The sequence below is a fragment of the Oncorhynchus keta genome, chromosome 16 (genome assembly GCF_023373465.1).
Source record: "Oncorhynchus keta strain PuntledgeMale-10-30-2019 chromosome 16, Oket_V2, whole genome shotgun sequence".
NCBI lineage: Eukaryota > Metazoa > Chordata > Actinopteri > Salmoniformes > Salmonidae > Oncorhynchus > Oncorhynchus keta.
The window spans coordinates 11,969,877-11,990,295 of NC_068436.1; the positions used below are offsets into that span (position 1 = coordinate 11,969,877).

The 20,419-nt window shown below is 45.2% G+C and overlaps 1 protein-coding gene across 1 annotated transcript in view; it reads left to right on the top strand.

The window, feature by feature from the left end:
* Positions 1 to 20,419, top strand: part of LOC118395559 (glycine receptor subunit alpha-3-like) — a 118,576-nt gene that overhangs the window by 78,071 nt on the left and 20,086 nt on the right. Inside the window, exon 6 of the mRNA XM_052464684.1 lies at positions 1,413 to 1,550. Within this exon, the coding sequence (XP_052320644.1) occupies positions 1,413 to 1,550 (138 nt within the window). The remainder of the gene's footprint in view (positions 1 to 1,412; positions 1,551 to 20,419) is intronic.

Here is a 20,419-nt window from a genome sequence, read left to right on the forward strand (position 1 = left end):
TGGTATACTAAATAGTGGATTGGTATACTAAATAGTGGATTGGCATACTAAATAGTGGATTGGTATACTAAATAGTGGGTTGGCATACTAAATAGTGGATTGGTATACTAAATAGTGGATTGGTATACTAAATAGTGGATTGGTATACTAAATAGTGGATTGGCATACTAAATAGTGGATTGGTATACTAAATAGTGGGTTGGTATACTAAATAGTGGATTGGTATACTAAATAGTGGATTGGTATACGGAATAGTGGGTTGGTATACTAAATAGTGGATTGGTATAGTAAATAGTGGATTGGTATACTAAATAGTGGGTTGGTATACTAAATAGTGGATTGGTATACTAAATAGGGGGTTGGTATACTAAATAGTGGATTGGTATACTAAATAGTGGGTTGGTATACTAAATAGTGGATTGGTATACTAAATAGTGGATTGGTATACTAAATAGTGGATTGGTATACTAAATAGTGGGTTGAGTACACTAAATAGTGGATTCAACTAAATAGTGGATTGGTATACTAAACAGTGGATTGGTATACTAAATAGTGGATTGGTATACTAAATAGTATAAGTTGGTATACTAAATAGTGGATTTTTATACTAAATAGTGGATTGGTCACTAAATAGTAGGTTGGTATACTAAACTAGTGGACTTGTTTACAAATGAGTGGATTGGTATACTAAATAGCTGGATTGGTATACTAAATAGTAGATTGGTATACTAAATAGTGGTTGGTATACTAAATAGTGGATTGGTATACTAAATAGTGGATTGGTATACTAAATAGTAGGTTGGTATACTAAATAGTGGATTGGTATACTAAATAGTGGATTGGTATACTAAATAGTGGATTGGTATACTAAATAGTGGATTGGTATACTAAATAGTAGGTTGGTATACTAAATAGTGGATTGGTATACTAAATAGTGGATTGGTATACTAAATAGTGGATTGGTATACTAAATAGTAGGTTGGTATACTAAATAGTGGATTGGTATACTAAATAGTGGATTGGTATACTAAATAGTGGATTGGTATACTAAATAGTGAGTTGGCCCATGCAGTCTGCCCGTGCTTATTCCTTTAGCACAAAAGACAGCACGACATTAACAACATTGACTCCTGGTTGATCTATTGAAAGGAACAACTTATCCTTGATGCAGTGTAATCCATACTAATAATATTGTATGATACAGCATATAACACGAAGGGTAACCATGATATTTTGATCTTCCCATACATCTGGTCTAGGTGGAGATATGAAATGTAGAAATCATCAATTGAATATGTATTTATAAAGGATTTTTTACGTCAGCTGTTGACACACACAGTACTTTTACTGTACAGTAACCCGGGCCGAGGCTATATTGTCTGATTGCAAGTCCCGCCTCTCTTCTTTTCCAGTTGGCTACACAATGAACGACCTGATCTTTGAGTGGCAGGAGAATGGACCAGTCCAGGTAGCTGATGGGTTGACCCTCCCACAGTTTATAATGAAGGATGAGACGGATCTGAGATACTGCACCAAGCACTATAACACAGGTAAGATACAATGGGAGTGTTTGAGGTCGAGTCCATTGCAGTCGGACTGTGCAGAAACACTAAAAATGATCTTCCATCCCAAATTAGGCTACTTTTTATGTGATGAGGTTTAGTGAATATGCACAGAGCCTTCCTCCGGCTGTTCCACACAGTTAGAGTTGAAAGATGGGACCTTAATTGTGAAATCTAATTAGGTTTTCGTATGGCATCATCAACACCAACGCTAAGAATAATGGTGGGACAAAGAGTCTTCACACTTCTGCTGTGTAAATCTGTGACTCATTCAAAGGAAACAGAACGCACAAACAAGGTAATGGGTTGCTGGTGACCTGTTAATCTTAGTGGTATAATAGCTTGACGACGTTGAAGGAATGATCACAATTCATGAATTTACATTTATGAATGTACATTTCCATCTCCATTTGAAAAGTAGAACATTCATAGTGCTCTTCGAAATGGCTTTGAGCCGAAACAGTGTGGCTTTTTTATTTTTATTAGTCCGTTCAAGATGGGTTTCGATATTCACAGACGGCATATGAACACGCTATATGGCTCACAACATTCTCCACTTCAGCAGAGCTCTATTACCATTTCTTACAACAGCAATGTCAGAGAACACGGCTCCAATTCGGGAATTCAACCTTGGTCTTCTTTCACAAAACAGAAAAACAACTGCAGGTCTCTAACTCCACATCTCCAGCTAACTGCAACACTATCCAATATTATAAGTTTGGCCTTATTATCATTTTTATAACGCCAGATCTTTTTTAGAACTGATCTGATTGGTCAAAATACTGTCTAACGCAACTATAGACTTGTTTACAGCCAGCCAGTGAAGTGTGATGCTCCAGTCTACCACAGCACTAGCTAGAGTGAGGGTGTGTCCCAAATGGAGCGCATATTCCCTATATAGTGCACTACTTTTGACCAGCCCTATTTCAGATGCAGCCTTATTCAGCCAGTGACGTAAAGTGCACAGTGAAGTAGGAGGCATTGCAGGCTGAATAATGTAATTTCTTCTACCTGCATCTTTCATGGGCCTGTCATGTCCTTATTGCCAACGCTAAGTCAGCCTTAGGGACGCCCGAAGGGGTCACTCCTGGCTAATCAGGAGTATGTTGTGAATTAACGAGAGGGAGAAAAGGAAACGAAGATGTATTTTTAGAGCAGCAGAGAGAGAATGGAAGAGGCTTGGATGGGTGGGTGGGTGGACAGGAGAAGGGGAGAGAGAGAAGTGGGGGTGAGAGAGAAGTGGGAGAGAAGTGGGAGAGAGAGAAGTGGACAGGGAGAGGGGGGACAGAGAGAAGTGGGGGTGAGAGAGAAGTGGGGGACAGAGAGAAGGGGTGAGAGAGAAGTGGGAGTGAGAGAGAGAGAGAAGGGACAGAGAGAAGTGAGGGACAGAGAGAAGGGGTGGACAGAGAGAAGGGGGACAGAGAGAAGTGGGGGTGAGAGAGAGAGTGGGGGAGAGAGAAGTGGGGACAGAGAGAAGGGGGGGACAGACAGAGAGGACAGGGGGAAGGGGGCAGAGAGAAGGGGTGGACAGAGAGAAGGGGGGACAGAGAGAAGTGGGGGTGAGAGAGAAGTGGGGGACAGAGAGAAGGGGTGGACAGAGAGAAGGGGGGCAGAGAGAAGGGGTGGACAGAGAGAAGGGGGGGACAGAGAGAAGGGGTGGACAGAGAGAATGCGGAGTACGGAGAGAAGTGGGGGTGAGAGAGAAGTGGGAGTGAGAGAGAAGTGGGGGACAGAGAGTAGGGGGGACAGAGAGAAGTGGGGGTGAGAGAGAAGTGGGAGTGAGAGAGAAGTGGGGGACAGAGAGAAGGGGTGGACAGAGAGAAGGGGGGGACAGAGAGAAGGGGGAGTACGGAGAGAAGTGGGGGTGAGAGAGAAGTGGGAGTGAGAGAGAAGTGGGGGACAGAGAGAAGGGGGGGACAGAGAGAAGGGGGACAGAGAGAAGTGGGGGTGAGAGAGAAGTGGGGGACAGAGAGAAGGGGTGGACAGAGAGAAGGGGGACAGAGAGAAGGGGTGGACAGAGAGAAGGGGGGGACAGAGAGAAGGGGTGGACAGAGAGAATGGGGAGTACGGAGAGAAGTGGGGGTGAGAGAGAAGTGGGAGTGAGAGAGAAGTGGGGGACAGAGAGAAGGGGTGGACAGAGAGAAGGGGGGGACAGAGAGAAGGGGGACAGAGAGAAGGGGGACAGAGAGAATGGGGAGTATGGAGAGAGAAGGGGGAGTACAGAGAGAAGTGGGGGTGAGAGAGAAGTGGGAGTGAGAGAGAAGTGGGGGACAGAGAGAAGGGGTGGACAGAGAGAAGGGGGGGACAGAGAGAAGGGGGAGTACGGAGAGAAGTGGGGGTGAGAGAGAAGGGGGAGTGAGAGAGAAGTGGGGGACAGAGAGAAGGGGTGGACAGAGAAGGGGGGACAGAGAGAAGGGGTGGACAGAGAGAAGGGGGGGACAGAGAGAAGGGGGGGACAGAGAGAAGTGGGGGTGAGAGAGAAGTGGGGGACAGAGAGAAGGGGTGGACAGAGAGAAGGGGGAGCAGAGAGAAGGGGTGGACAGAGAGAAGGGGGGGACAGAGAGAAGGGGGGGACAGAGAGAATGGGGAGTACGGAGAGAAGTGGGGGTGAGAGAGAAGTGAGGGACAGAGAGAAGGGGGGGACAGAGAGAAGTGGGGGTGAGAGAGAAGTGGGAGTGAGAGAGAAGTGGGGGACAGAGAGCAGGGGTGGACAGAGAGAAGGGGGGGACAGAAAGAAGGGGGGACAGAGAGAAGGGAGGGACATAGAGAATGGGGAGTACGGAGAGAGAAGGGGGAGTACAGAGAGAAGTGGGGGTGAGAGAGAAGGGGTGGACAGAGAGAAGGGGGTACAGAGAGAGGGGGGACAGAGAGAATGGGGAGTACGGAGAGGGAAGGGGGAGTACAGAGAGAGAAGGGGGAGTGAGAGAGAAGTGGGGGTCAGAGAGAATGGGGAGTACGGAGATCGAAGGGGGAGTACAGAGAGAGAAGGGGGAGTGAGAGAGAAGTGGGGGACAGAGAGAAGGGGTGGACAGAGAGAAGGGGGTACAGAGAGAGAAGGGGGAGTACAGAGAGAAGTGGGGGTGAGAGAGAAGGGGTGGACAGAGAGAAGTGGGAGTGAGAGAGAAGTGGGGGACAGAGAGAAGGGGTGGACAGAGAGAATGGGGAGTACGGAGAGAGAAGGGGGAGTACAGAGAGAAGTGGGGGTGAGAGAGAAGGGGTGGACAGAGAGAAGGGGGTACAGAGAGAGGGGGACAGAGAGAAGGGGGACAGAGAGAATGGGGACAGAGGAAGGGGGAGGAGAGAGGGGGGACAGAGAGGGACAGAGGGGGGTGGACAGAGAGAAGAGGGTACAGAGAGAGGGGGGACAGAGAGAAGGGGGGGACAGAGAGAATGGGGAGTACGGAGAGGGAAGGGGGAGTACAGAGAGAAGTGGGGGTGAGAGAGAAGGGGGGGACAGAGAGAAGGGGGAGGTACAGAGAGAGAAGGGGGAGTGAGAGAGAAGTGGGGGACAGAGAGAAGGGGGAACAGAGAGAATGGGGAGTACGGAGAGAAGTGGGGTACAGAGAGAAGGGGGAGTACAGAGAGAGAAGGGGGAGTACAGAGAGAGAAGGGGGAGTACAGAGAGAGAAGGGGGAGTACAGAGATAAGTGGGGGACAGAGAGAAGGGGGACAGAGAGAAGGGGGGAGTACAGAGAGAGAAGGGGGAGTGAGAGAGAAGTGGGGGACAGAGAGAAGGGGGAACAGAGAGAATGGGGAGTATGGAGAGAAGTGGGGTACAGAGAGAAGGGGGAGTACAGAGAGAGAAGGGGAGTACAGAAAGAGAAGGGGGACAGAGAGAAGGGGGGCAGAGAGAGGGGTGCAGGGGGAATACAGAGAGAAGGGGGAATACAGAGAGAAGGGGGGACAGAGAGAAGGGGGACAGAGAGAAGGGGGGTAAAGAGAGGGGGAGTAAAAGGAGAAGGGGGATAGAGAGAGCGGGGGACAGAGAGAGAGGGGGTACAGAGAGAAGGGGGGACAGAGAAAACAGGGGTACAGAGAGAGAGAGGGGGGACAGAGAGAGAGGGGGAGTCAGAGAGGGGAGAGTACAGAGAGAGGGGGGGACAGAGAGAAGGGGGTACAAAGAGAAAGGGAGGTACAGAGAGAAGGGGGTACAGAGAGAAAGGGAGGTACAGAGAGAAGGGGGTACAGAGAGAAGGAGGAATACAGAGAGAAGGGTGGGACAGAGAGAATGGGGTACAGAGAGAAGGGGGTACAGAGAGAAGGGGGGTACAGAGAGAGAGGGGGACAGAGAGAAGGGGGTACAGAGAGAGGGGGACAGAGAGAGGGGGGCAGAGAGAAGGAGGAGTACAGAGAGAAGGGGGACAGAGAGAGAGAAGGGGGTACAGAGAGAGAAGGGGGTCCACAGAGAGAGAAGGGGGTACAGAGAGATGGGAGGGGGGTACAGAGAGAGAGAGGGGGTACAGAGAGGGGGGTACAGAGAGAGAAGGGGGACAGAGAGAGAGGGGGGACAGATGTAGGAGAAGGAATGTCATCTGAAAATTGAAAAAGCTTGTTTTTTCCTCCTTTCGCTACGTTAATTATATATAACAAGCTCCTTAGTGCATGTCTAGGCTTCCATGGTTGTCACGTCAACAGTGTTTAGAGTGAGGCTGAAACAGTCCCCTATCAATAAGAGGTGTTTTGGCTGCTGACTACTTGAAAAGAGATTCCGTTTTAATACCAGTATCGCTTTTTCTTTGGCTATTATAGTCATTTCAACGTATAAAAAGAGTAAGAGCATAAATGAACACATTTTGGTTATATAGTAGCTATGGAATTGTTATTCCACTTGCTTTTCACTCCATGGTAATGGTTTAATGTGCTGCCTTGGTGAACTGGTATACCAGCAAACAGTCTCTAAACTAAAGCCCTCCTGAGAAATGTCAGGACCTCGTTTTAAGTTCTTAGAAAAGCTTCATCTTTTAGTTTTGTTATATGCACAAAAAAGCCAAAGTGTATGAATGGAGAAGGCCAGAACATGCCTCTACCCAGGCTGCTATTTTTAGAAGCAGTCAGCTCTCTGTCCTGTCTCACATAAGGAGAAGGGGGAGAGAGGGGGGGGTCAGGCAGGAAAGAAAGAGAGTGCTCTGTGCTGGAGGAGACGGTAGGAGGACAGGGGGAGGCATGTAGCACTCCATAATTTCTCTGTGTTTGTTTTCAAGACATGATCTTGAGGAATAAACAGTGGGAGAGTTGTGTGTATAGGTCGAGGGCAAGTCAAGGATCACCAACATTCACTCATTTGCCAGGCGCGCACAGTGAGTGAGTGAGTGAGTGAGTGAGTGAGTGAGTGAGTGAGTGAGTGAGTGAGTGAGTGAGTGAGTGAGTGAGTGAGTGAGTGAGTGAGTGAGTGAGTGAGTGAGACGTAGAGAGAGACATAGAGAGAGAGAAATAGTTACTTCACTGGACTCTATGTAAACTGGAAAATATATTTTCTGAGGCTGAATTTATTGTAGCTGGGGATTTTAACAAAGCTAATTTGAGAACAAGTCTACCTAAATTCTACCAACACATTGACTGTAGCACCTGAGCTGGCTATACACTTGATCACTGCTACTCTAACTTCCGCAATCCATACAAGGCCCTCCCCCGCCCTCCCTTCGGAAAATCCAACCACGACTCCATCTTGCTCCTACCGTCCTATAGGCAGAAACTCAAACAGAATGTTCCCGTGACTAGAACCATTCAACTCTGACCTGAACATGCTTCAAGATTGTTTTGATCACGCGGACTGGGAAATGTTCCGGGAAGCCTCAGAGAATAACATCCATTTATACACTGACTCGGTGAGTGAGTTTATAAGGAAGTGCATTGGAGATGTTGCACCCACTGTGACTATTAAAACCTACCCTAACCAGAAATCGTGGGTAGAACTGAAAGTGCGAACCTCCGCTTCAACCATGGAAAGATGTTGGGGAATATGGCCGAATATAAACAGTGTAGTTAGTCCCTCTGCAAGGCAATCAAACATGCGAAATGTCGATATAGGAACAAAGTTGAGTTGCAATTCAATGGCTCAGACACGGGATATATGTGGCAGGGTCTACAGACAATTACGGACTACAAAAAGAAAACGAACCTCGTCAAGGACACCGATGTCTTGCTTCCAGACAAACTAAACACCTTTGCCTGCTTTCCCTAGCCATGTCCTCAGAGCATGCGCAGACCAGCTGGCTGGTGTATTTAGAGACATATTCAATCGCTCCCTATCCCAGTCTGCTGTTCCCACATGCTTCACCATTGTTCCTGTACCAAAGAAGGCAAAGATGAACTGAACTAAATGACTATTGCCCCGTAACACTCACTTCTGTCATCATTAAGTACTTTGAGAGACTAGTCAAGGATGATATCACCTCCAACTTACCTGCCACACTAGACCCACTTCAGTTTGCCTACCGCCCCAACAGATCCACAGACGATGCAATCGCCATCACACTGCACACTGCCCTATCCCATCTGGACAAGAGGAATACCTATGTAAGAATGCTGTTCATTGACTACAGCTCAGCATTCAACACCATAGTACCTCCAAGCTCATCATTAAGCTTGAGGCCCTGGGTCTCAACCCCGTCTTGTGCGATTGGGTCCTGGACTTCCTGACAGGCCGCCCCCAGGTGGTGAGGGTAGGAAATATCTCCTCCTCGCTGATCCTCAACACTAGGGCCCCACAAGGGTGCGTGCTCAGACCACTTCTGTACTCTCTGTTCACCCATGACTGCGTGGTCATACACGCCTCCAACTCAATCATCAAGTTTTCAGACGACACAACAGTAGTGGGCTTGTTACCAACAACTACGAGACCGCCTACAGGGAGGAGGTGAGGGCACTCAGAGTGTGGTGTCAGGAAAACAACCTCTCACTCAACATCAACAAAACAAAGGAGATGATAGTGAACTTCAGGAAACAGCAGAGGGAGCACCCCCCTATCCACATCGACAGGACCACAGTGGAGAAGGTGAAAAGCTTCAAGTTCCTCGGCGTACACATGGAGAAAATGGAATGGTCCACACACACAGACATTGTGGTGAAGAATACGCAACAGTGCCTCTTCAATCTCAGGAGGCTGAAGACATTTGACACCTAAAACCTTCACAAACTTTTACAGATGCACAATTGAGAGCATCCTGTCAGGCTGCATCACTGCCTAGTACGGCAACTGCACCGCCGTCAACCGCAAGGCTCTCCAGAGGGTGGTGCGGTCTGCACAACACATCACCGGGGGCAAACTACCTGACCTCCAGGAAACCTAGAGCACCCAATGTCACAGGAAGGCCAAAAAGATCATCAAGGGCAACAACCACCCGAATCACTGCCTGTTCAACCTGCTACCATCTAGAAGGCGAGGTCAGTACAGGTGCATCAAAGCTGGGACCGAGAGACTAAAAAACGGCTTCTATCTCAAGACATTCAGACTGTTAAACAGCCATCACTAACACAGAGAGGCTGCTGCCTGCATACAGACTTGAAATCCTTTGCCACTTTAATAAATGGATCACTAGTCACTTTAAATAATACCACTTTAATAATGTTTACATCACATCATTCATCTCATGTGCTGTATTTTGTACCCTCTATTTTTTTTTATAAAAAAATAAATAAAACTGTAATCTTTATTTAACCAGACAAGTCAGTTAAGAACATATTCTTATTTTCAATGACGGCCTGGGAACAGTGGGTTAACTGCCTGTTCAGGGGCAGAACGACAGATTTGTACCTTGTCAGCTCGGGGGTTTGAACTCACAACCTTCCGGTTACTAGTCCAACGCTCTAACCACTAGGCTATGCTGCCACCCCTATTGCATCTTCCCTATGTCGCTCGGCCATCGCTCACCCATATATTCATATGTACATATTCTTATTCCATCCATTTACATGTGTGTATAAGGTAGTTGTTGTGAAATGTGTTAGATTACTTGTTAGATATTACTGCACTGTCGGAACTAGAAGCACAAGCATTTCTCTACACTCACATTAACATCTGCTAACCATGTGTACGTGACAAATAACATTTGATTTGATTTGAGTCTTCTTGGGTATGACATTACAAGCTTGGTACCCCAGTATTTGGGGAGTTTCTCCCATTCTTCTCTGCAGATCCTCTATCCTCCAGCGATGGTAGATCGGGTTCAAGTTCGGCATCTGACTGGGCCACTCAAGGACATTCAGAGACTTGTCCCGAAGCCACACCTGTCACACCCTGACCATAGTTTGCTTTGTATGTTTCTATGTTTTGTTTGGTCAGGGTGTGATCTGAGTGGGCATTCTATGTTGTGTGTCTAGTTTGTCTGTTTCTGTGTTTGGCTTGATATGGTTCTCAATCAGAGGCAGGTGTTAGTCATTGTCTCTGATTGGGAACCATATTTAGGTAGCCTGTTTGGTGTTGGGTTTTGTGGGTGATTGTTCCTGTCTCTGTGTTTGTTTGCACCAGATAGGGCTGTTTCGGTTTTTCACGTTCCTTTTATTGTTTTTGTAATTGTTCGTTATCATCTTGATTAAAGATGTATAAAGATAACCACGTTGCATTTTGGTCCGCCTCTTCTTCCCAGGAAGAATCCCGTTACAACACCTGCGTTGTCTTGGCTGTGTGCTTAGGGTTGTTATCTTGTTGGAAGGTTGAACCTTCGCCCCAGTCTGAGGTCCTGAGCGCTCTGGAGCATGTTTTCAGTAAGGATCTTTCTGTACTTTGCTCCGTTCATTTTTGCCTCAATCCTGACTAGTCTCCCAGTCCCTGCTGCTGAAAAACATCCCCACAGTATGATACTGCTACCCTCATGCTTCACTGTAGGGATGGTGCCAGATTTCCTCCAGACGTGACGATTAGCATTCAGGCGAAAGAGTTCAATCTAGGTTTCATCAGACCAGAGACTCTTGTTTGTCATGGTCTAAAAGTCTTTAGGTGCCTTTTGGCAAACTCCAAATGGGCTGTCATGTGCCTTTTACTGAGGAGTGGCTTCCGTCTGGCTACTCTACCATAAAGGCCTGATTGGTGGAGTGCTGCAGAGATGGTTGTCCTTATGGAAGGTCTCCACAGAGGAACTCTAGAGCTCGGTCAGAGTGACCATCGGGTTCTTGGTCACCTCCCTGACTAAGGCCCTTCTCCCCCGATTGCTCAGTTTGGCCGGGCGGCCAGCTCGGGGAAGAGTCTTGGTGGTTCCAAACTTCTTCCATTTAAGAATGATGGAGGTCACTGTGTTCTTGGGGACCTTCAATGCTGCATACATTTTTTGGTACCCTTCCCCAGATCTGTGCCTCGACACAATCTTGTCTTGGAGCTCTACGGACAATTCCTTCGACCTCATGGCTTGGTTTTTCCGCTGACATGCATTGTCAACTGTGAGAACTTATATAGACAGGTGTGTGCCTTTCCAAATCATGTCCAATCAATTGAATTTACCACAGGTGGACTCCAAGTTGCAGAAACATCTCAAGGATGATCAATGGAAACAGGATGCACCTGAGATCAATTTCAAGTCTCATAGGAAAGGGTCTGAATACTTATGTAAATAAGGTATTTCTGTTATTTTTTGTAATAAATTTGGGAAAAAATCAAGTAAACAATTTTTGCTTTGACATTATGGGGTATTGTATATAGATTGCTGCAGAAATTGTTTTATATAATCAATTTTAGAATAAGGCTGTAACCTATTCAAGGTGTCTGAATACTTTCCAGGCCCTGTTGTTACTAAGAGAGAAAGAGGGAGAGCCTTATTGACTGAGTTTCATTGACAGGAGGTCCCAGGTAGGTCATGCTGAGGTCCCATGGGGCAACCAACCATCTGTCAAACCCATTCCTGTGGGTGCCCTTCCACAACCCTTTTCGCTATAGTTGAATCAGGGCTTGAAAAACACCTATTGATTGGACCAGTTGATGGCGATGCACAGCGCTCTGCATAACTGATTTAAGGAAAATACCACATACCAGACAACCGATGTTCAGGTTGGGTTCAGAATGGAGGAAATGTGTTGTTTAGGAGAAGGACTATGTTAAATACCATTATCTGAGTGTTAGATCAAACTAAATGCACTTAGATCTGTCTGGTACAGTAACAGTAGCGACCTTGGCAAAAACATACACCACCTACCGTTGCAAACCATTGAAAACTGTTTTGCCATGGCTTGCCCTCGTGAACACAACCCAGACGTCATTCTCCAGAGGCTTTCTTTCCCCCTCACCCATTGATGTCTAAAGTGCCCCTGGTGAGATCAAACCCAGGCAGGATTTGACCAATCTCCCTCAGCGAGAGATATAATGCTTCAACATTAAATTCTGTGGGGCCAGGCTTCACAAAAGGGTTGGACACACTCCCATAGGGTGCCATGGCCCCTAGCCAGTCTGCATTGCTGTGGAACTCTATTTGTAAGATTTGAACGCTTCAGTCCATCCAGCTCCAGCTGAGCTGAGTGCCATTCCAACTGATAGAACGTTCCTCCATCTTCTTTGTGCTCCTGGTCTACACGGTGGTGATTCATCTACCAGGTGTTGGATCCTCTGGTTAGTCTCCTTCCCTTGTCAAGTTCCTAGTACAAGAGGATTTCATCCACAAAGGGATTAACCATCTTCCTGGTTTAAATAATGGTTAAGATAGGTGGAGTTAAATCTCTCTCTCGCCCGCTCTCGCGCTCTCTCGCTTTCTTCCACATCGACATATAATGCTTGTACGGTAAACTAATCCGACGTCTCGCGATATAAATGCTTGTGTCACCTCATACAGCCTGTTCTCCTCTGAAACAGTCAGCCAGCGATCCTGTTGCTGCAGGATTATTTTGCTGTGACAATCCTGGTCAAATTAAGATCCAACATCTGTATCTGGAGTAGCATGGGCCCTGAGCTCCCTATGAACCCTGGGTAAAGCTCACTGAAGTGGCTAATAAGAAAGTGGAGAGACAGATGTAAAGCAGGTCTTTTGAAGAGCCTGCAGTGATCGATAGCCTGTGGTTGTTCATCTAGTTGGATGTACTGATTTATACAGTGCCTTGCGAAAGTATTCGGCCCCCTTGAACTTTGCGACCTTTTGCCACATTTCAGGCTTCAAACATAAAGATATAAAACTGTATTTTTTTGTGAAGAATCAACAACAAGTGGGACACAATCATGAAGTGTGTCATGCATAGGTGTAATAGGTGGCAGGGAAGTCAGGCGCAGGAGAGTCAAATGGAGTGTAAATATGGAGTCTTTTAATAAAGTTCCACGAGTATGCTCCATAACAATAAATGTACAAACAAACAAAACATGGGTACGAGGACCCGACGCGCACCTATACAAACAATCACACTACACTGACAACAAATCAATCTCTGACAAAGACATGAGGGGAAACAGAGGGTTAAATACACAACAGGTAATGAATGGGATTGAAAACAGGTGTGTGGGAAGACAAGACAAAACCAATGGAAAATGAAAAAAGGATCAAAGATGGCTAGAAGACCGGTGACGTCGAACGCCGAGCACCGCCCGAAAAAGGAGAGGCAACGACTTCGGTAGAAGTCGTGACAAAGTGGAACGACATTTATTGGATATTTCAAACTTTTTTAACAAATCAAAAACTGAAAAATTGGGCGTGCAAAATTATTCAGCCCCTTTACTTTCAGTGCAGCAAACTCTCTCCAGAAGTTCAGTGAGGATCTCTGAATGATCCAATGTTGACCTAAATGACTAATGATGATAAATACAAGCCACCTGTGTGTAATCAAGTCTCCGTATAAATGCACCTGCACTGTGATATTCTCAGAGGTCCGTTAAAAGCGCAGAGAGCATCATGAAGAACAAGGAACACACCAGGCAGGTCTGAGATACTGTTGTGAAGAAGTTTAAAGCCGGATTTGGACACAAAAAGATTTCCCAAGCTTTGCAAGCGATAATATTGAAATGGAAGGAGTATAAACTTTCAGCTCATACAAGGAGAAGACTGATCAGAGATGCAGCCAAGAGGCCCATGATCACTCTGGATGAACTGCAGAGATCTACAGCTGAGGTAGGAGACTCTGTCCATAGCACAACAATCAGTCGTATATTGCACAAATCTGGCCTTTATGGAAGAGTGGCAAGAAGAAAGCCATTTCTTAAAGATATCCATAAAAAGTGTTGTTTAAAGTTTGCCACAAGCCACCTGGGAGACACACGAAACATGTGGAAGAAGGTGCTCTGGTCAGATGAAACCAAAATTGAACTTTTTGGCAACAATGCAAAATGTTATGTTTGGCGTAAAAGCAACACAGCTCATCACCCTTACACACCATCCCCACTGTCAAACATAGTGGTGGCAGCATCATGGTTTGGGCCTGCTTTTCTTCAGCAGGGACAGGGAAGATGGTTAAAATTGATGGGAAGATGGATGGAGCCAAATACAGGACCATTCTGGAAGAAAACCTGATGGAGTCTGCAAAAGACCTGAGACTGGGATGGAGATTTGTCTTCCAACAAGACAATGATCCAAAACATAAAGCAAAATCGACAATGGAATGGTTCAAAAATAAACATATCCAGGTGTTAGAATGGCCAAGTCAAAGTCCAGACCTGAATCCAATCGAGAATCTGTGGAAAGAACTGAAAACTGCTGTTCACAAATGCTCTCCATCCAACCTCACTGAGCTCGAGCTGTTTTGCAAGGAGGAATGGGAAAACATTTCAGTCTCTCGATGTGCAAAACTGATAGAGACATACCCCAAGCGACTTACAGCTGTAATCGCAGCAAAAGGTGGCGCTACAAAGTATTAACTTAAGGGGGCTGAATAATTTTGCACGCCCAATTTTTCAGTTTTTGATTTGTTAAAAAAGTTTGAAATATCCAATAAATGTCGTTCCACTTCATGATTGTGTCCCACTTGTTGTTGATTCTTCACAAAAAAATACAGTTTTATATCTTTATGTTTGAAGCCTGAAATGTGGCAAAAGGTTGCAAAGTTCAATGGGGCCGAACACGTTCGCAAAGGCACTGTAAGTGGCTCTGAATAAATGTATAGGTTAGATAGGAGGGTGTTTTTGCATTATTCTCCTCTATGGTTGCAGACGCAGCATACAAGAAGGATTAAACGTACTTGTCATTCAATCTAAGGGAATGTTCTCCTCTTTAACGGTGAAACGGAGGTTGTGTGTCATCCTGTGATGACGAATCATGATAACCAATGTCACAAATCCCTCAACGTTTGTTTTGGTTTCGGATTTATTCATGTTAGGTTTGTTTTGCTTGTTTGTTTCTCCCTTCTCTGCTATGGGAGTGGAGCGCTTGGACCCTGCCATCCCTCCCCCGGCATCTGTTAATGTTGTAAATTATATCCAGGGTAGAATCATCTCCCTCTCTCTGTCGCATAATCTTTTTAAAACGGTATCTGGCAAATAAATAGATGTAACGGATGGTAGTGGGGGTGATATCCTAAATCTCTGCTGAGGCCCTGGAATGCAGTCAGTGATGATTTCCTACTGTTCTAACAAAGTTTTAATTCTAGATCCATGATTACTAGAACTGATATTCCCATTCATGTTGACGTTCTGTGATGAGTGATACTTCTATTTCTATGGATCTCAACTCACTTTGTCGGTTGAACACCGTCTGCTGCAGATGGTTGATCATCGGCAGTGGAAACGTGTCAGTCTAGTCAGCAGAGACAAAACATTAGATCTTTCACCAAGCGAGAGGAGGGGGTGCCAAGGTAGTGCTGCAGAAGCCGTGTGTGGTGGTTGTGTTTTGGTGCCAAGCATTGGAGCCCTGCCATGTTTGTTTGGTTACACTGTGAATGGCTGTGGACAGTTAATGGCTGTGGACAGTTAATGGCTGTGGACAGTTAATGGCTGTGGACAGTTAATGGCTGTGGACAGTTAATGGTTGTGGACAGTTAATGGCTGTGGACAGTTAATGGCTGTGGACAGTTAATGGCTGTGAACAGTTAATGGCTGTGAACAGTTAATGGCTGTGGACAGTTAATGGCTGTGAACAGTTAATGGTTGTGAACAGTTAATGGCTGTGGACAGTTAATGGCTGTGAACAGTTAATGGTTGTGAACAGTTAATGGTTGTGAACAGTTAATGGTTGTGAACAGTTAATGGCTGTGAACAGTTAATGGTTGTGGACAGTTAATGGCTGTGAACAGTTAATGGTTGTGAACAGTTAATGGCTGTGAACAGTTAATGGTTGTGGACAGTTAATGGCTGTGAACAGTTAATGGTTGTGAACAGTTAATGGTTGTGAACAGTTAATGGCTGTGAACAGTTAATGGTTGTGAACAGTTAATGGCTGTGAACAGTTAATGGTTGTGGACAGTTAATGGCTGTGAACAGTTAATGGCTTGAACAGTTAATGTGAACAGTTAATGGTTGTGAACAGTTAATGGTTGTTGTGAACAGTTAATGGTTGTGAACAGTTAATGGCTGTGAACAGTTAATGGTTGTGGACAGTTAATGGCTGTGAACAGTTAATGGTTGTGAACAGTTAATGGCTGTGAACAGTTAATGGTTGTGGACAGTTAATGGCTGTGGACAGTTAATGGTTGTGAACAGTTAATGGTTGTGAACAGTTAATGGCTGTGAACAGTTAATGGTTGTGGTGGACAGTTAATGGTTGTGAACAGTTAATGGTTGTGGACAGTTAATGGCTGTGGACAGTTAATGGTTGTGAACAGTTAATGGCTGTGAACAGTTACATTAATGGCTGTGGACAGTTAATGGCTGTGGACAGTTAATGGCTGTGACAGTTAATGGTTGTGAACAGTTAATGGTTGTGAACAGTTAATGGCTGTGGACAGTTAATGGTTGTGAACAGTTAATGGCTGTGGACAGTTAATGGCTGTGAACAGTTAATGGCTGTGAACAGTTAATGGCTGTGGACAGTTAATGGCTGTGAACAGTTAATGGCTGGCTGTGAACAGTTAATGGCTGTGGACAGTTAATGGCTGTGGACAGTTAATGGCTGTGAACAGTTAATGGCTGTGAACAGTTAATGGCTGTGAACAGTTAATGGCTGTGGACAGTTAATGGCTGTGAACAGTTAATGGCTGTGGACAGTTAATGGTGGACTTAATGGCTGTGAACAGTTAATGGCTGTGAACAGTTAATGGCTGTGGACAGTTAATGGCTGTGAACAGTTAATGGCTGTGAACAGTTAATGGCTGTGAACAGTTAATGGCTGTGAACAGTTAATGGCTGTGGACAGTTAATGGCTGTGGACAGTTAATGGCTGTGAACAGTTAATGGCTGTGAACAGTTAATGGCTGTGGACAGTTAATGGCTGTGGACAGTTAATGGCTGTGGACAGTTAATGGCTGTGGACAGTTAATGGCTGTGAACAGTTAATGGCTGTGAACAGTTAATGGTTGTGAACAGTTAATGGCTGTGGACAGTTAATGGCTGTGGACAGTTAATGGCTGTGAACAGTTAATGGCTGTGGACAGTTAATGGCTGTGGACAGTTAATGGCTGTGGACAGTTAATGGCTGTGGACAGTTAATGGCTGTGGACAGTTAATGGCTGTGGACAGTTAATGGTTGTGAACAGTTAATGTTCAAAGCATCAGGAACACCTGCTCTTTCCATGACATAGACTGACCCGGTGAATCCAGGTGAAAACTATGATCCCTTATTTGATGTCACTTGTTAAAGCCACTTCAATCAGTGTAGATGAAGGGGAGGAGACGGGTTAAAGAAGGATTTTAAGCCTTGAGACAATTGAGACATGGATTGTGTATGCTTATTTTTTATTTAACCTTTATTTGGACAGGGAAGACCTAGGTCTCTTTTTCAAATGTGCCCTGTATGAGATCTATACAGTACCAGTCAAAAGTGTAGACACACCTACTCATACTATGTTCTACATTGTAGGGGGAAAAAAGATCCAATTGGTCGGCTCCTGTGGATTTTTGTTATCTATTGCCAGCAAAATATCCAGGTATTATTTTTCTGTAAATGGCCTAAAAGAAAAGCTTTGACTATAAGTTCTCTGATTATTCAGCAAGTTTCCCTTTTCAGCATCCAGACCAATATAATAGTGAATGGGCTTAGAAGTTATTTCAAAGAGATGGCCCACTTAAATAAAATGGTGATTAAATGCATCAATTATGGATTTTTTTCTCCATAATGAGGCCAGTGAATTAATTTGTTGTGGCAGAGAGGAGGTAGAACTCTCCAGGGATTTGACAGTTTTCCAAAATTTTGCCAGGTTCCCATTACAATCTGAAAGAGCAGTTACACAATAATCAGAATTTCAGATTTGTATGTGTGCCATTCAGAGGATGAATGGGCAAGACAATAGATCTAAGTGCCTTTGAACTCGGTATGGTAGTAGGTGCCAGGCGCACAGGTTTGAGTGTGTCAAGAACTGCAACGCTGCTGGGTTTTTCCACACACAACAATTTCCCGTGTGTATCAAGAATGGTCCACCACCCAAAGGACATCCAGCCAACTTGACACAACTGTGGGAAGCATTGGAGTCAACATGGGCCAGCATCTGTGGAACGCTTTCAACACCTTGTAGAGTCCATAACCCGAAGAATTGAGGCTGTTCTGAGGGCTAAAGGGAGTACAGGGTGGGTGCTCACCTCAATATTAGGAAGGTGTTCCTAATGTTTTATACACTCAGTGTATTGGTTTATTTACGCAGAATATGTACAGTTTAAGTTTATTGTACATAATTCAACTCCACAGCTGTTTCTGAAGCCGTGGTGCTCAACTTACATCCACAGACATGAAAGTCATTGTTTATCAAAGTCCATTCCACCAATAGGGTGTCTCCAAACACCCTAGTCTCAGTCTGTCGTTCTGTGACCCTCAATAAGGTCTAGGCTTTTCTTTCTGCTTGATTGAGATCCATACTCTCTCTCTCTCTGTGCGTGTGTGTGCGTGTGTGTGTGTGTGTGTGTGCGTGTGTGTGTGTGTGTGTTCTTTCTGCTTTATTGGCATCGACTTTGTGTCCAGACGGTGTGTACTATTTATCCCGCAGGAGATCAATAATTCACTGGGTCACTCTGGAGAGATGGACACTCTGTCAATCAGCTTAGAGGAGATGGCATGGCTGGGGTCACACACACAGCCACGCATGGACGGAGGCACTCACACAGGCACATACGCACTGCAGTCAGCGTTCGAGCGCTCACACACACACACACACACACACACACACACACACACACACACACACACACACACACACACACACACACACACACACACACACACACACTGATTTGGCCCATGGATCTGTGATGGCCTTGTCTGCCCATGGCCTCATTTACTGTAATATTGCAGTTACTGAACGAGCTTCTGAAGTGCTGTGGATCTGATTGATGGAAAGATTAGACACAGTCATGCATTATCCTTAATGAGAGACGATGGAGATGAATAACATTGGCTATAGGTCATTTTACTCTCTGTGAAGTTAACTTCCATATTAGATTCACTCGCCTAGTTAAACTGACTCGCCTAGTTTAAATAAAGGTTAAATAAATAAAAATTCACTCACACCTATTGTAAACATGTGTTCTCAGAGCACCAAAAGGCTGACTTGCTGTACAGTATACAGCCCATCTTTATATTCTTCTTCTACACTTCTTCTACACCTCTGCGTCAATGTTCTTCTGTTTGCCTGAACCACTCTCCCAAGCCAACCAGAGAGACGATGTTTCCCGACAGTTTCCATTTAAACTCCAAGACCAACTTCCTCCATTCTTCCTCCAGTCATAAAGGATGCTGACTGAGGCAACAGCGGTGCTCTGTCTGGCTCTGGTGAATGCCAGTGTGACATGTGTTTATGAAAAGGGAGACAGAGCGGAGAAAATGTACTCTACTGATGGGTTCAATGTGCCGTGCTTATAGACCACTCTCTCTATAGGCTAGCATAGCATACCAGTCAGCCTTGTCAATCAAACTGACTGGCCACAGGGTCTCCACGCTGGTGTCACAGGGGCACAGAGGGTAGGCATCAAAACCGGCCAAGCCAAGCCAATCAGGATGCAGAATCGGCAGCACTTCCTGTTTATTATTTGGTTTCTTCCTGTGTGTCCTGTTTATGTGTGTGTGAGCAGGCAGTGGGGCTACTTATGCTTGGTGACTACAGTACAGCATGGGAGTGTTATCCTCTATGACATGGGTTCTTAAACTTTTTCAGCCTGGGACTCAAATGAGAAATTCTGCGTTTTCCTGGGACCCAAGCTTAAGAAAATGTGCAACTATACGTAAATATCGATACATTTCATTGCCATTATGCCTAGCAAAATATGCAAAAACAAATAACAATGAAAATCCCATAAATCTTTTCATGTTTATTTTTCCCCATTAACAACACTCTTACATACCTGTCAAGGTTAGACCTGTTGCTGCTAAACACAACAACAATTAATTCTGAACTGGAATAAACAGATCACATCACACACACACAGGCTTTTTGATCGTGCAAACCTCAGTCACAGTACAGATAAAACAATGATCAGGCCTACTGTACATCTTACTGTAGAAATTATAGTTGATAGAAAGTCTAGGTTGGAACGGTCGCTGTTAAAATACATATTTTTTTTATTCTGAACTGGAATAAACTGATTGATCACATCACACAGATGTAGACCAGAAAACACCTACATACACAGTCATAATGAGAGGTGTGTGTGTGGTTGGTTGAAGTTTTCAACAAGTAGGTCTATTCTGGACTCACTTTTTCACAGTGCAACACTGAAGTCATGCTCAGCATTGGCACTGTTTCTGTACTTGAGAACCCTGACTTGCATAGGTATGTGGTGCCAAACTGGATCAGAACATCTACTGCTTTCTCAGTCAGGTAGGAGACCACTTCCTGCTGTAGATGAACAACCCAGAACTCTGTGAGTGTTTGCCCCAAAAAGCATC